Source organism: Ostrea edulis, chromosome 5 (assembly GCF_947568905.1).
Source record: "Ostrea edulis chromosome 5, xbOstEdul1.1, whole genome shotgun sequence".
Taxonomy (NCBI): Eukaryota; Metazoa; Mollusca; class Bivalvia; order Ostreida; family Ostreidae; genus Ostrea; species Ostrea edulis.
This window is the reverse complement of record NC_079168.1, coordinates 33,764,870-33,780,264: the sequence shown is the minus strand read 5'-3', so window position 1 is coordinate 33,780,264 and position 15,395 is coordinate 33,764,870. Positions and strand designations below refer to the sequence as shown.

At 34.0% G+C, this 15,395-nt stretch overlaps 1 protein-coding gene across 5 annotated transcripts in view; it reads right to left on the bottom strand.

Annotated features, from left to right (window-relative positions):
- The window catches only part of LOC125652933 (insulin-like peptide receptor), an 80,860-nt gene that overhangs the window by 24,659 nt on the left and 40,806 nt on the right, over positions 1-15,395 (bottom strand). For 3 of the 5 annotated variants that reach the window (XM_056165846.1, XM_056165848.1, XM_056165850.1), the window contains exons 4-13: positions 11,897-12,071; positions 11,644-11,742; positions 10,954-11,101; positions 10,232-10,443; positions 8,785-8,911; positions 6,799-6,852; positions 5,672-5,847; positions 4,251-4,421; positions 2,580-2,793; positions 1,285-1,299 (exon numbers count right to left, since the gene is read on the bottom strand). In XM_056165846.1, the coding sequence (XP_056021821.1) occupies positions 1,285-1,299; positions 2,580-2,793; positions 4,251-4,421; positions 5,672-5,847; positions 6,799-6,852; positions 8,785-8,911; positions 10,232-10,443; positions 10,954-11,101; positions 11,644-11,742; positions 11,897-12,071 (1,391 nt within the window). The remainder of the gene's footprint in view (positions 1-1,284; positions 1,300-2,579; positions 2,794-4,250; positions 4,422-5,671; positions 5,848-6,798; positions 6,853-8,784; positions 8,912-10,231; positions 10,444-10,953; positions 11,102-11,643; positions 11,743-11,896; positions 12,072-15,395) is intronic. The other 2 variants (XM_056165847.1, XM_056165849.1) reach the window with 1 other exon arrangement.

Here is a 15,395-nt window from a genome sequence, read left to right as displayed (position 1 = left end):
CCTCCTCTCCTCTGAAACCCTCCCCCTCTTCTAACATGTACGAAGATAATTACTGAAAAAACTCAGATTCTCAAACTTTTTAAGAATATTGATTGAATTGTGCATCCCTTTTCCTCCATACACATTCATAAAACAAGAAACACATGTTATTTCCACATTCACAGAAAATCTTGTTTTTACCATTAGGTCAATTGTCACTTCAATCTGCCTCAGGACCTGGGACTAGCTCTAACTTAACTCCAAGAATCCAATCACAGCATAACATTTTCAACACACTTTAATCAAGTGTCATTTCTTTTTTTTTCACACAACATTTTGAGCTATAATTGTAATTGTAGTTAAAAGATTTATATAGTGCCAGATATATATATATTTATATAGACATTTCACATGTCAAAAACTATTACCTTCGAAAGGTACTTAATATTCTGCCAAAGATATATAGTAAATATTGTCAGATAGCACAATACAAATCTTCTATACTCATAAATATTTATTCTTTTTAAGTCAAGATTACTGGGAAAAAGACATTGTTTAAGAATGTATTGAACAATACACCCCCTCCCCCCCAAACTAACGTAATTTCTTACTCCATTTAAATTCTGCTCACAAAATCAATACCAAGAAAGAACAAAGCTTTTTTTCAAAAAAAAATTTCCTTGCAATACTCTGAAAAAAGTATTATCAAAGTATAAGAATGAGACAAAGTATTATCATGCCAAAAGTTTTTTAACATCAAATTCCCTTTTACCTCAAAAAACTGAAACACATCAAACAGCAAATTGAAAGTATAACACAATCTCCCAGTAAAAATCTTTTCAAGCTCTTCAATGTTATGCCATGAGTGAATGTGTGGAGGGAAAATTTTTGTTGATTTGTTCTATACGATACAAACATTTAATAAATATGATATGAAGATACATATGAAAAATTATAAAGTAGACAATACAATAGGTTTTTTTGGTAGAAGTGAAACACAAAAATGAAACTAAAAGTAGAAACTAAACATAACTCACTGCACTTAACAAGTGATATATAAATGGTGGTTATATAAAAAGAATTGGTAGGATTTCATTGTTATGATTTTCATTATAAATTCAGAAATTACACGATGCAGTCTACATTTACATTAAGTGAAACACAAAAATTTTCCCTGGAGGTAGGAGTTTTCGTTCATGTAATAGAGTTAAGTTTTTAAATGCAGATGGTGCATCACTCATACAGACTTTTTAAAAATGGTTTTGAAAACTGTTGTTTAATCTGCTTCATTTCAACTCTACTTACCCATCTTGTTTGTGCCTAGATGTGATAACAAAGAAGTTGTAACATTAGGAAAAGAAACGACATACAACGCGAGGCCTGCAGTATTATTGTTAGTGGAGAAAACACAGACAGGTACGTAAACACTCTTAACACACACATTCTTTAGTATTAGAACAAGCATTCAACCCCCTCCCCCCTAGTCAGTTTAGAAAATAAGCGTCCCAGAGTTTTACACTCTCCTTAACTTATGGTATAATTCAGTGGGAGGATTATCTCCCCTCTTTTGTTCTCTATGTTTTGTTGGTTTTTTTTTTTTAAGCATGATGGATGCATTTTCTTAATGTAATGAGTGATACAGCAGTGATAAAATATCTATTGGACGAACATGAAACATATATTCTTGCAAGTGGCTCAGACAATAATATGTGTATTTGATGTTTTGTGCAAGTGGCCCCCTTCAACATGAGAGAATGACCATGATTTCATACAACATCAATGAAAATTGAGGTAAATTGATGTAAAATAAAAACCCTATACAATGTTCCTTTCTGCATGCTAAATAATGGCCGGGTTTCCCCTTTTAAAAGACATATGAACTGGAAGATTGAGTTTCTATATCATATATATATATAATATATATATATATAGTACTCAGAAATGTCAAATAACATTTAAATGCAGCAATTCCAGTAAAATATAAAAAGAAAGAAGAAAAAATACGGAATGAACAACATTTAAGAAACATTTAAGATAAAAAATTCATAACACTTGCAAATTTGATAGTTCATGCTATCGGTGTGTTTTACAATATTTACAGAAAATAACTGGAGGAAAACTGATTTTATTTTCACTATACACATTTCTATGGACATTCCAATTCATACATAAAAAATCTCCTTTCGTGAACATATTTCTAAAACCAAGTGTTGGCGAATCCCCATGCAATTTAAATCTCTGGGCTCTATAACTCCCCCACCAATCATTAGTAATATTTTCTCCTGATTATACAAGTCATTCTCTTGGCAATATTACGCCTAAGGAAATGGCAGACAATTTAAATCTATGATTGTAAATAAAAACACTTAGAATGCGAGAATAATGCTTAGTAAAGTTTATATAAATAAAACTTTAATTAAATCAAAGACATAGATATTTTGAATCTAGTTCAATCTTCAAACTTCACGCAGAGTAAATACATACAGGGATAATGAGAGACTGGGAAAACTTTTATCTACACATGTCACACAATGCCAAATTCTGCCATTTTTCCCTAGTCAGTGTTAAGAATTCTACATAAGCATGCTGCCGTTATTTACCTCTTGAGGTAGACATAGTTATGCAAGAAGTTCTCAAAAGCAATCTGCATCTCTCTTTCCTTCCTTTCCTCCTCCTCCTCCTCATTAGATTTTGGACACGCACATTCTCCTTGAATTGTTTTGTTGTTGTAATCTCTACTCATGTCCCGACCTTGTTCAAATTCATCTTCCTCATCATACAGATCATCTGACTGTGCCCTTGATTTGTCTAGTGCTGCAATACATTTATCAACATCACATAGCTGTTGAAACAAGAGGTACTGTGAGCAATGCTCACTAAGAATACCCCCCGCTTACCCCAATCTCCCAAAGGGTGTTGGTAATAGGTAAAACTTCAGTATTATGATCCAAAAAGTATCTAGGAACACAGCATCTCCATGCGATGAAAAAAGCCATTAAAGAATTTAAATGGAAACCATATTGCTACTTTGATGTCCAGTGCACGTGACCTTTGGACCCCAAAATCGATAGGGAACATCTTCATCCCATGGGTAGTCCATATGTATGATATGGTGACTGTAGGTGGAAAGGATAACGCTTTAGAGCCCGGAAACCATATTGCTACTTCGATGTCCAGTGCGATTGACCTTTGGACCCCAAAATCGATAGGGAACATCTTCATCCCATGGGTAGTCCATATGTATGATATGGTGACTGTAGGTGGAAAGGATAACGCTTTAGAGCCCAGAAACCATATTGCTACTTCGATGTCCAATGCGCTTGACCTTTGACCTTTTGACCCCAAAATCGATAGGGAACATCTTCATCCCATGGGTAGTCCATATATATGATATGGTGACTGTAGGTGGAAAGGATAATGCTTTAGAGCCCGGAAACCATTGCATCTACAGACGGACGGACGGTCAGACAGACGGACAACCCGATTCCAGTATACCCCCCCCCCCAACTTGTTGCGGGGGGTATAAATATCTTTTTCTTACCAACTCACATTAAACAATATCTTTAATACGACACAATTTGAAATTATGTCTGATGCGGCTGATTTTTACATTATACTTGGGCGTAAAAAAATAATTGTGCGACATGCCTTCTTTTCTTTTGATCCCAACCCTAATTTCTAAAAGATCAGGTGTGTGTTTTACAAAAGAACTTACGACAAACTTTACATACTGGAATTTTCAACTTTATTGTAAATCATTCACTCCAAATGCAAAATATTTTTTTAAAGAAAATATTGAAAATTTAGCCTCAGAAAAGTTTTAAGTCATTCATTTAAAGTAATAACTGTATAATACAATTTAAGACTTGCGACTTTGTCGTAAGTTGTTTTGTAAAACGGGCCCCAGGATTATTGTAATTATCTGCCCTTAGCTACCTGATAAATATTGATGACGCTATGAAATTTAAGACGTCAAAAAGTTCAGACGGTACCATAGTTTTCAGTGACATTTACACAATATTATAGTACCATGCATCTCTCTCATTTATATTCACCAGAGTTACAGACCTTATTAATACTTTGTCCAAAAAAAAATAAAACCTACCCACTCTATTTCTGAAAAGCATATAATAGGAACCACACCATTACTTTTTTTTTGGCCTAATATGTACATGTATATATTTTTAAATTCACTTGAAAAATCTTTCTAAAATAAGGGTTATAAATGTTTAGTGTTAATTAAACATCCAAACTTCTCATAAATCACATACGCTCTGTGCAGTAGTTTCGTTCATTAAATTTTTCATGCACCAGGGGGCGCTTTCTCCAGTACACCTCATAATGTGTAACATTGCCGTGGGGGTTGGAGGGCGGGTTCCACATAATTTTGAGGGTCCCTGGTGCTAAAGCCTTCACTCGTAACTTGTCTGGTATGGTAGGATCTACAAATACATATTCATTATGATTGTTAGCAAAATCAATTTTCAAACCTATACATAAAGAAATGTTTTTCAATTCGCAAAATGTATGTAGTAAGCATCCCCATCTGTCCTCTACAAAAGAAAAATTTTATCACTTGTATTATGGGAGAGGCAAATATCCTGAACTTCATGAAAATCAATTACGACATCACTCTTTCAATATGATATAGAAATATTCATACTAATTGTAACCTTGAGAGAAAATGAGAATTTATTCTTTATTCTTCAAATCATTTTCTACAACATCTTCATATGTGGTAACTTACTCTAAAGATGAAATATTATCAAAATGTTAACACTGGGAAATAGATCAATTTTGGGATACAACAGAGGCAAAAAGGATATGTTGATCATATGCAAAAAATGTATTTGTCTTCATTAACTTTAAATTGACTAGAAAACAGACAAACTCTTGCAGGTCTTGGTCATAAGGTCAGGTCAACAATGACCTTGGATCTTGTGGCCCACAATCTCCATTTTTGTTTCACCTTTACCTACCTGGCATCAAATACAAAGTCAGGGAATTTCACAATATTTGAGTTACCACATCCAACATTCCCAACCAATTTTCTTTGCGACCTTGACCTTTGGCCTTCTGACCTCATATTGTATAGATATCTGACCATTTTCTACTTGAGAACTAAATATTAAACCTTGTCAATTGAAATATTTTACATAAGTCATATGATCCCTCATTTATTACATGTATCTCATGACCTTGACCTCAAAAGTGTAGGTGTTTTAGGAAACAATGATCAAAGGAAGGCACCTATACATTTTGAGTTCAGGAGCAAAATGGAAAATTTATTACACTTCTGCTTTGTACCTCAACCATGAATTGCACAATTTTAGAAGAGGCCTCCATGTTCATATTGTTACATAAATAGTTTGTTTACAATATACCCTACAACTGATAAATTATTTAAAGACTGGACTATCACTTGAAGGTTTTGGTGCAACCCTAATGTTCCATAAATACAAGGACCATGAAATACACAATTTTTATTCCCCTTACACAATAGGTGTTTAACATATACAAAATTTGGCAAAAAGTAGCCCATAAATCTTAACTTAAAAGTGTTCAAAAGATTATGACCCGCAAGCAATGCACAGTGATGAATAAAAATGGATTATAGTAGGTCATGGAAGTAATATTCCAGTAACAAGGACAACAATGATCATTTTAATCTGAGAAGATCCCAGTGACGTACAGTATGGAAGGGTAGTGAAGTAGACAATATTGCTGATGGCTCCGAATTTGGCTGAGGATGTGGTGTAAGTCTGTACGTATACTGCGTACTGCGTCCACGGCTTCAGATTCAGCAACAGCGAAGTCACATGATCCTCATCTCTCTCCATCTTGTTCAGGATATCTTTTGTATTCCACCTGAGTGTAAAGGAAATGTGCTTTAAAGCTGTCTGACAGTGATAAACACATGTATGTTGTGTGGCCATTCATATTCTGTTACCTAAATCTGATCAAGACTAGCTTTACCTGGTAGCCTACATGGGACATGATGGTATCATGCATAAAAAGGTATAGAATAAACTATTTAGGTCTTTCCACCTTTCTATGGATAGACCTTTTGATATTTCACGAAATTTATAAGCTGTCTATGGTAAAAAGACCGAGTCTTACTTTCGGGTGTTTGTTGATGCATAAAGGGAGTTAACACCCCCTGAAAGTTTATGATTTATATGTAAAAATTGGCAACTCCTAAAGTATTCATTGTATGGAGACAGAACAAACTGTAATGTGATCCAAAACCTTTTGACCTTGAAATTCTGGTCAAGGTCAAAGGTTAAGGTCATCCAGAATCAATAGAAAATGAGCATTTTCATACAAATTTCAGCATATAATATACCTTTAAGACAAAATATTTACAAGTCGTCATATCCCAACTGATTTCAACGCATCACATTACAACTGTGAACTTTGACCTTTTTGGGATTGACAGCGACTTGTGTAAAAAAAAAATTGCTATCAGTACAGTATTGGTTAGATTTTGAAGGACCTCTAATTGTGTCTCTAAAAACAGTTTCTTTAAAAAATTTATAACATTTATGTATATATTTTTTGTTTTGACCATTCACAGGATGTACATAATTATATAGGTTAATTGGTCCTTCAAGAATCACAGAACCACAGACGAGACTAATACATGACTCCCAGCTCGCACAGCGAATGCTACCATGACAATCAGGGTTAGTTCAAAACTGCATGTAAAGCATTGTATTGCAATGATATAGGAAATCTTGAACACTCTGTAACATCTAAATCTTAGACAAGACATCATACTTTGAGACTTTGAAATTAAACATATAAAAAATAACTTACACATCATCATCACAAGCATCTCTGCCTTCATAGATTGAAAGATTTTTGAATGGTCTGCAAAACAGAAAACAGATTGATTTTAACCCATCATTCCTCTCAGGAACTTCCTGTGCAAGAGAGAATATCAATAAATCATTGCATGAACTACTGTTCCCTCTAGCCAATCAGACAAAGAATTACAGTTCTACCAACACATTCCACCTGTTTCTTAAAGCCAAATCACCTTGAAATAAATCACTTCTGAAATACATTAGCGGACAAGGTGTGATTATTTATAAATGCTGTATTGCAGTATGCATGTTGTATCATTATGTTCCTGTACATTTTCTTATTTATAATCTACATGTATCCTTGGCGATTGGTCCTCCCTCGCTAATTGAACAGCCTTCATCATCACACAGAACAACACCAGAAGTTGGACACAGTTGTTAATACTATTTTGCATTGCCTCCATATTTAGGAAGTTTCACTAATGACAGATAGCCAGGGCACTAACCACTAAAAAGACTGGCCCTTGAAAACTGCTGCCCAACTGTAACTGTTGATAGAATTGTAATATATACACCACCTGTCTGCTCACTGGTGACAATTCATTTCTATCAGTACTATACCACTTACATTACATAAACAGCCATCAGTTATTCTGTGTGTATTGCTCATTGTCATTACCTGGAATGGGACTCATTTCATCTGATATGTTCTTACATAATCTTTCTGAAGGATTTCAAATCATCACAAGGGTAACAACAACCTTTTTACACTAAATGTGGCACAAATCCAACAGCAATCTTATATCTTCAAAACAAACAGACTTTCTATCTTAAGCTTTGTAAAGATATTGCTCAAACATTCTGATTATTAGTGTAATAAAACTATAATGCGCGGGCCCTGGAGACGAATTACTCTGAATGATGAGTCTAATGTCAGGAAAATAACAACAACATGCAGTTAGATGGATCAGGGTCACACTAAAGACCCTTCTGTACCAGTCGCTGTGTAGACATGATGTAATCCTCCTAGAATGACTTCACACGGAGTCATATAATACTGACATTAATCAATCAACAAATAAGGCAACTCACAATTTACACATCCTGCATATATTATCTTATCACCCCCTGTTTCTTACTAATCTTTTTTTTTTCTCCTGAAAATTTTTTGGTACATTTCATTAAAAAATGTACCCTATTTACACTAACAAATATAATTCTATCACAATAGACCTTTCGATGTTCATTAGATTTGATTTTGGAAAACTTGACAATGTGTTTTATTTTCACCTGTTGAAGAAAATGTCAATTAAGTATTGACCTTGCAGAATATGAAATTACTTTCCATAACTCTAGCATGTGACACTGTCTAAAATGACATCAACTTAACATTTTTTACATTATTATTTTACACTATATATACATATAAAAAATAAAAACATCTTTAAAATCAATCAGGTGTACTTCACCTCTACAATCTATACATCAGCTTCACAATGAAATTGGAGAAAACTGTTATCAGAGCAAAGGAAATCTGTCTAAAAAATTTAAGATAAGAAGAGGTCTACAGGTAAATAAAAATTCTATCTCTACTGCCTAAAATGCAAATTGGGCTGTAAAATTGGGCTGAAAAATTACACTAAATTGATGAATATTATCATACATGGACATAAAAAAAAAACCCATATGAAACCTTCCTAATTGATTTAAACTAAAAAGCACTTTAAAATCCATAAAATATAAAATCTGCAATCTCTTTTTATCTGGGATAATTTCACATTCCCATGGCCATAGCAATGATACATATATGCATGGAAAGGCTAGAGAACTAGCTAGTTCAACTTCAGCTGCAGGTACATATCAGTTCAACACCCTGCACAGTCGTAGGTTACAATCTTAAACATGCAAATTTTATCCGACTTAAAACATGACTTTAATCCAATAAGCTTGCACATCATGATTTATCCAGCCTTATAACAAGGTTCCATCTACTTACGCTTCCTTCCAGTTGATAACATAGCTTAGTAATTGCCGTGGATCAGAAGTTTTGAAGTTATCCCAGCGAAGGAAAGCAATCCGTGCTGCTATTTTAACTACGGTCAGGTTCAGAGCCATCACTGTGCCTGTGTGGAAATACAGCGGGGGTCATACATAAGCTTTGGTCATCATGCAAACATATATACTGTACAGCTACAGCTCACAGGTGAATAAAAAGGTGGGGCAATCATACACTAATAAAATACATCACTGAAACGGAAAAGCCTATGAAGTAACAATAAAATCAGTCTACAAAAGGTGAGGGGATGGATCTAGAAATATTGGGGGTGTCTGCCACTTTCCACTTACGCTTCTTTATAGACGATAATATAGCTTAGCAAATTGCGCTGGTCTGGAAATTTGACGTTGGTCCATAGCAGAAAAGCAAAGTTGGAAGTCACACGCGAAACCTTGAGACTTATGCATCTCAGGTTGCCTGCATGTACATAAAGAGGACGTACATTGGTCAAATACAACATCACATGAGATTCAATCCATACCACTAATGGTTTCAGCAAAATAGAAGTATGTTACAATTATATATACCTACATGTAGTACTGATTTTCTTTGTTACATGTTTATTTGCTTTAAACTCTTTGGAAATTTACAGGTTATACAAAACATTTTGTCCAAAAACACTTGAGATGGCTGCATGACATTGAAATTCTAAACTGGTTGTAATTCTAGTCTTACTTTCCGTCTGATGCAGACATACGTCTTGTAACATGCATGTGGACTTTTCACTCCTTTGTTTTTTGGACGTCAAGGAAGTGAAAATATTAGCAAACAAGGACAATTCCAAATCATTTACCCTGTGATTCACTATCTGTTAAGTTCTTTTAATTTATTCCCTCCGTTTGACAAATTAGCCATAAAACTATCATTTGGATGAAAATACACAGAATATTTTAACCATGTTTTTTCTTTAAATGCCAATTACAAAGTGAGAAAACATGTTTAAATTAAGTAACAGCAATGTGCCTGTTGCTGTTTAATACCTTTTGTTTTATTCTGTCAATTACAGAAAAAAATCTTTCATCAAATTGATTTTATCTTCACTATGCTAGGAAATTAACCTTGTCTAGAAGAGAATGAAAGTAATATATACTACACATCTTGGATATCTATCATATCTAAATTTACTTCACAGCTAAAAATGACAATGAGTGAATCCCTTCAATTGAATTCTTCCTGGTGCTCTGATGAAAATTGAAATACTTAATCATCAATTCTGCAATAGTATTCACCAATTTTTTCCATCAATTTTAGAGGTATCAATTTGTTTCACTATCCACAGCCTACAAGGCATCCTCCCAAAATGACCAAGAAAATTCCTTATCAGGACACCCATAAAGAGTCTGGTACAACAACCCCTCTAAGACAAACATTGGAAACAAGGTCTTACATGGCATTTGGTCCCCGTTGGTGCTCTTGGAAATATCATTCCTGCTCTTGTTTTTCATTTTGACTTTGTCTTCAAATTCTTTGATCTTGTGGTAGCATAGTTTGCGATTGTAGTGGAATATCATGTTGCCATTTTCAATTTCCAAGTTGTTCATGACATTCTCTGGAAACATTTCTTGAAGGTTCATGTTGTCATGAACAAGAAGGGCAAAACTGCAAAAAAAAATTCATTTTTAGTTATTCCTTCTTCATTCATGCAAATCAAAAGCAAACCGTAACAACATTCAAACTTTGCCACATCTTCAAAAACAATTATCCATCAATGATGACAATGTCCACATTGTTCTGCCTAAATGTCATCAACTATCCAACACCTTCTCTACATTACAAACAACAGACATAATATCCTAAGATACGTGCAGTGGTGACAAGGGCAATTTTCATGCTCTACACTTTCATTAAGATACGATTCTGTGTGTAAGTTTTCTATACATTACAGCATAGTATTAATTGCGTTATTTCACTGACGTTTTAAACACAGGGTTTTGACACAATATGAGCAAATTGGTATATATAGTATAATAGTATTATACTATATATACCAATTTGCTCATATTGTGTCAAAACCTTGTGGTTTTAAATATATGAGGCAGCAGCAACTACAAATATTGGACCTCTACGAAGTGAATCTACAGAACCATTAGCTGTTTCTGGTAAACAAACCTATTTCTGTTTGAAGTTTGACCATGAATCTTTCGAAGGTTCTTGAAGAAACCCAGAGATAGAAGTGTGTTGGAGTTGTGGATCCAAATATAGCCTTGGACTTCCTCAATCTGGCCCAGGTTCTTCTCCAGCTCCTGCGCAACATTACCTAGAAAAGATCAGAGTTTGTGTTAGGACAGAACAACTCCCTTCAAAAGGATGTGTTTGCATGTACAGTAAATCTAGGTTAGTGAATATGCTTATAATGAATTTATGCTTACAGCAAGTGATTTTCATTCCCTGTAGTTTTGAAACATTATTAACTTATTGAATATATAACACAAATTAATATTTACATTTATAACAAATCAAAATTGTTTGTCCCCAGCACATCACTATACGCATATCTTATTAGATAAATATATCACAAATTTAGTTTATAACAATTCAAAACTGTTTGTCCCCAGCACTTCATCATAAACATGTTTTACTGTATTTTACTTTCAAGTTCAATTCTCAATCAATTATGCTTTCCTGTTAAACATTTCATGAAAACTGTTCTAAATATGTACTCAAATGTGCAAAACTCGTGTAGATTATTGGAGTAAAGTGGAAAAAGAAATTTCAGTCTGCTTGTACTCCAGAATTTGTCTATATTATCCATTTGAATATCAGCAAAACTTCTTTTTAAGGCATGGAAAATATACTTACTTCCTTTCCGAATCCTTATCTCTAAATGGTTAACTATGATGGTACAACCAAATAATTCTTGTGATTGTGCAACTGTCTCCAGCTTTTTCCCATTACAACCTGCAGAACAATTAACAAATTACTAGTATAAAAATACAATTTTTACTGCATATAATGTTCAATTATCTCCTACGATAAATATGTTTTTGTAATATCTTCTATTCCCCTAAACATGATTTTTCTTTCATTTCAGACAGAGTAACAAACGTCCTACTTTTCGGACACTTGTCAGCACACTTGATACACGTTTTCCCATCATCAGATTCAAGGTAGCCGGCCAGACATTTGTCCACACACTCCCCGGGAAGCTTCGTCTGATTGCTCCGAACTAGTTTATACCCAATAATATTTGTACACTCATCCTCAAGCAGACATCTTCTTTTTCGTAACTGTTTGGAAAAAAATATAATGAAGGTCATGTTAACGGAAAGTCAATTAATTTGAAACACTTTTAATCTATATGAATCTTATTCAGGAAAATCACAAAATAATGGTTTACATGTATGCATTATTTTGTTAACAAAAAGAATTAACACAATCTACAAAGCCTGTTGGTAGAATTCACATCAGACTGAATTCTATTTCATGCATGACTATAGGTCGACATTGTTACAGTACAAAATCTGACCTTTTCCTTTCAAAATTTCTTGTGCCACAAATGTCATACTCTTCCTTTAATAAATTTTTTTTCATAAATTTCAAAGACAAATCAAAAATCTTGATACTAGAATTCTGAGCAGACAGCAACAAGCTAAAACAATAAACACCAACGACCAGAGCAATTAAATCTAATTAGACAAACCCAGCGTCCTGACGCATCAGAAATTAAGTTGATTCAATGAAATTACATGAACTACAATAAGTAAAAGGTGAATGGACTTTTTTAGTGCCGTCTGCTAACAACCGCTTAATGACTGCAGAGAGTAATATTATGGCTTTTTTCACTCCCGGGTATAGAGAATCTATTAATGAACAAACACATTCTACAGACATGACAGTGGAAAAAATACTTTCCTTCCTTCTAAAATACTTAAATATCATCTACACTGCAGGCAAAATAACTGAATACCCCAATTCTAAATAATTACTTTTGTGTATAGTGCTGACGTGGAACAATAATGTCAGAGGTAATGCACCCGACATCATTTCAAGTCTGTGCACTAGAAGGTATCATAAACAACAATTCCAAAAAAAAGATGTACAAACTCAGTAATACTATGCAAATTAAAATATTATGACAATAGCCAATTAAAACTGTCCTGAAGAGACAAATAACCCCCACCCACCCCCCAGAGCATGTTGGCATAACACTCTCTCCCCTAATAATGAAAAAAAATATCCATAACTTCCTTGAATATATTACAAGAAGCCCACAGGCCTTAAACGTCACCCAATTAAGTACATGTATCATAGCCCATACAGGGAGTTTCATAACTGCATTTAAGCCTTAATATATGGAGTCATTTGTGCACATGTTTAAGATCTTTTCAAAATATGCATAAAATTCCTATTCATTTACAGAAAAAGGAAAAAAATAGAAGTTTAAGCATATAAATTATTTTGACATTTTTATAAAGTGGCAATATTGGCCCTAATATATACCCAAGGGCCTGAATCCCTAACCCAGGAGCCATGAATTTCCCAATTTTTATTAGAGAGTTTCAGTAGAGAAGATTTTCTAAGATTTAATACATTCTCACTATATGGCCATATTGGCCCCAACCTAGGGCCTCACCCTCTGTCCAAGGAGTCATGACATTCACAATTTAGGTAGAGAGCTTCATGAGCATGATAATCATGCATTTATTTTTTCTCACATATACTCATATATGTGGGAGTAGAGATTTTTCTATGATTTGATACATTTTCACTGTATGGCCATATTGACCCTGTCATAGGACCTGAACCCCAAGGGCTCGAAATTAACATATGCCCGTCAGTCTGTGACTGGTTAAAAGTCTGGCAGACTGACTGACAATATCCCTCATATATCCTTAAAAGATGCTTAGCTCATAGCGAAAATGGTAACAATTGGCCTTGTAGTTTTCAAGAAGTTAAAAATGTAAAGTTGTTAACGGACGACACATACGCACCAAGACCAACAGCAATAAAATGTAAAGTTGTTAACGGACGACACATACGCACCAAGACCTACAGCAATAGGTAACCCAAGTTAGAACTCAAATTGAAATAGCAGGTGCATAATTCCACTATATATAAAACATGTACTAATAGCAGGTGCATAATTCCACTGTTCATATAAAACATGTACTAATAGCAGGGGCATAATTCCACTGTTCATATAAAACATGTACTAATAGCAGGGGCATAATTCCACTGTTCATATAAAACATGTACTAATAGCAGGTGCATAATTCCACTGTTCATATTAAATATGTACTTAAATAGTAGGTGCATAACTTCATAGTTCATATAAAATATGTACTAATAGTAGGTGCATAACTTCAATTGTTCATATAAAATATGTACTAATAGTAGATGCATATAACTTCATTGTTCATATAAAATATGTATTAATAGTAGGTGCATAACTTCATTGTTCATATAAATATGTACTAATAGTAGGTGCATAACTTCATTGTTCATATAAAATATGTACTAATAGTAGGTGCATAACTTCATTGTTCATGTAAAATATGTACTAATAGTAGGTGCATAACTTCATTGTTCATATAAAATATGTACTAATAGTAGGTGCATAACTTCATTGTTCATATAAAATATGCACTAAGTTTTTAATCAAATCTGTTCATCAGTGTTAAAGACATACTCTGAACAAATTATGTTAACAGACAAGGTGACTCCAGTAAACCCCCCTAAACTTTGTTTGGGTGGGGGTAAAATTATTTGATTATTTGAAAGTCCTGTGAGGCTCCTTTCAGAATACCCATCAAGCTTGCAAATTCATAGTGAGGATCGAGATAGGAAAAATTGATATGTGTCGTGCACGTGAAAACAAAAAGAGAATGCAAATAAATTTTGCATAATGTCTATATCTCCAAAAATTAAAACTATCATTGTTAAGGATTTATGTTACAATTCTTAAAATGCATCCTTTCTGATCAAGTCTCTCAACCAGTTAACTTCCCAGACAGTCTGTAATAATTCATATTTCTAGTGCATTGTAGAGCGATTTCAGAACTGCATTCCATACAACATGTTTGGAGACTGACTCAACAAAAATTTTGATAAGCATCAAGTTTCTAAAATTGGAATCAACCAAATTCAATAGTACAAAATCTTTTACGATTCCAAGAGATCTAATTGGTGGAAAATTTTGTGCAGTTCAGGATCTAAAAGAAAAATTGTGTTGAAGTGTAAACATGGTAAAACAATATCCAATAATGAATGCACAGGAAAGAAAAATACATGTCTATTGACCTGGGACAACCTCTGTATAAAAGGTCAATCCCCCACCCTTTTCGTCTGCTAGCTGATAGATCTTGGACACAAGATCACTACATGACTGAGTGCCAGCTAGCAAAAAGCTAGGTATTTATAGATAAAGAAGCCCTTGAACTATCTGCACTGAGCTATGACCTATGAGAACACTACATGTATGTGAATTAGGGTGTGCTATGTGTACTGCAGGTTTTGGACAAATCCAGTCGCGTAATTAATGATCAGCCTATATATACACGAGATGACGTAAGGAAATTTATGATAGGAAATAACTGAATAAATTGTGTGAC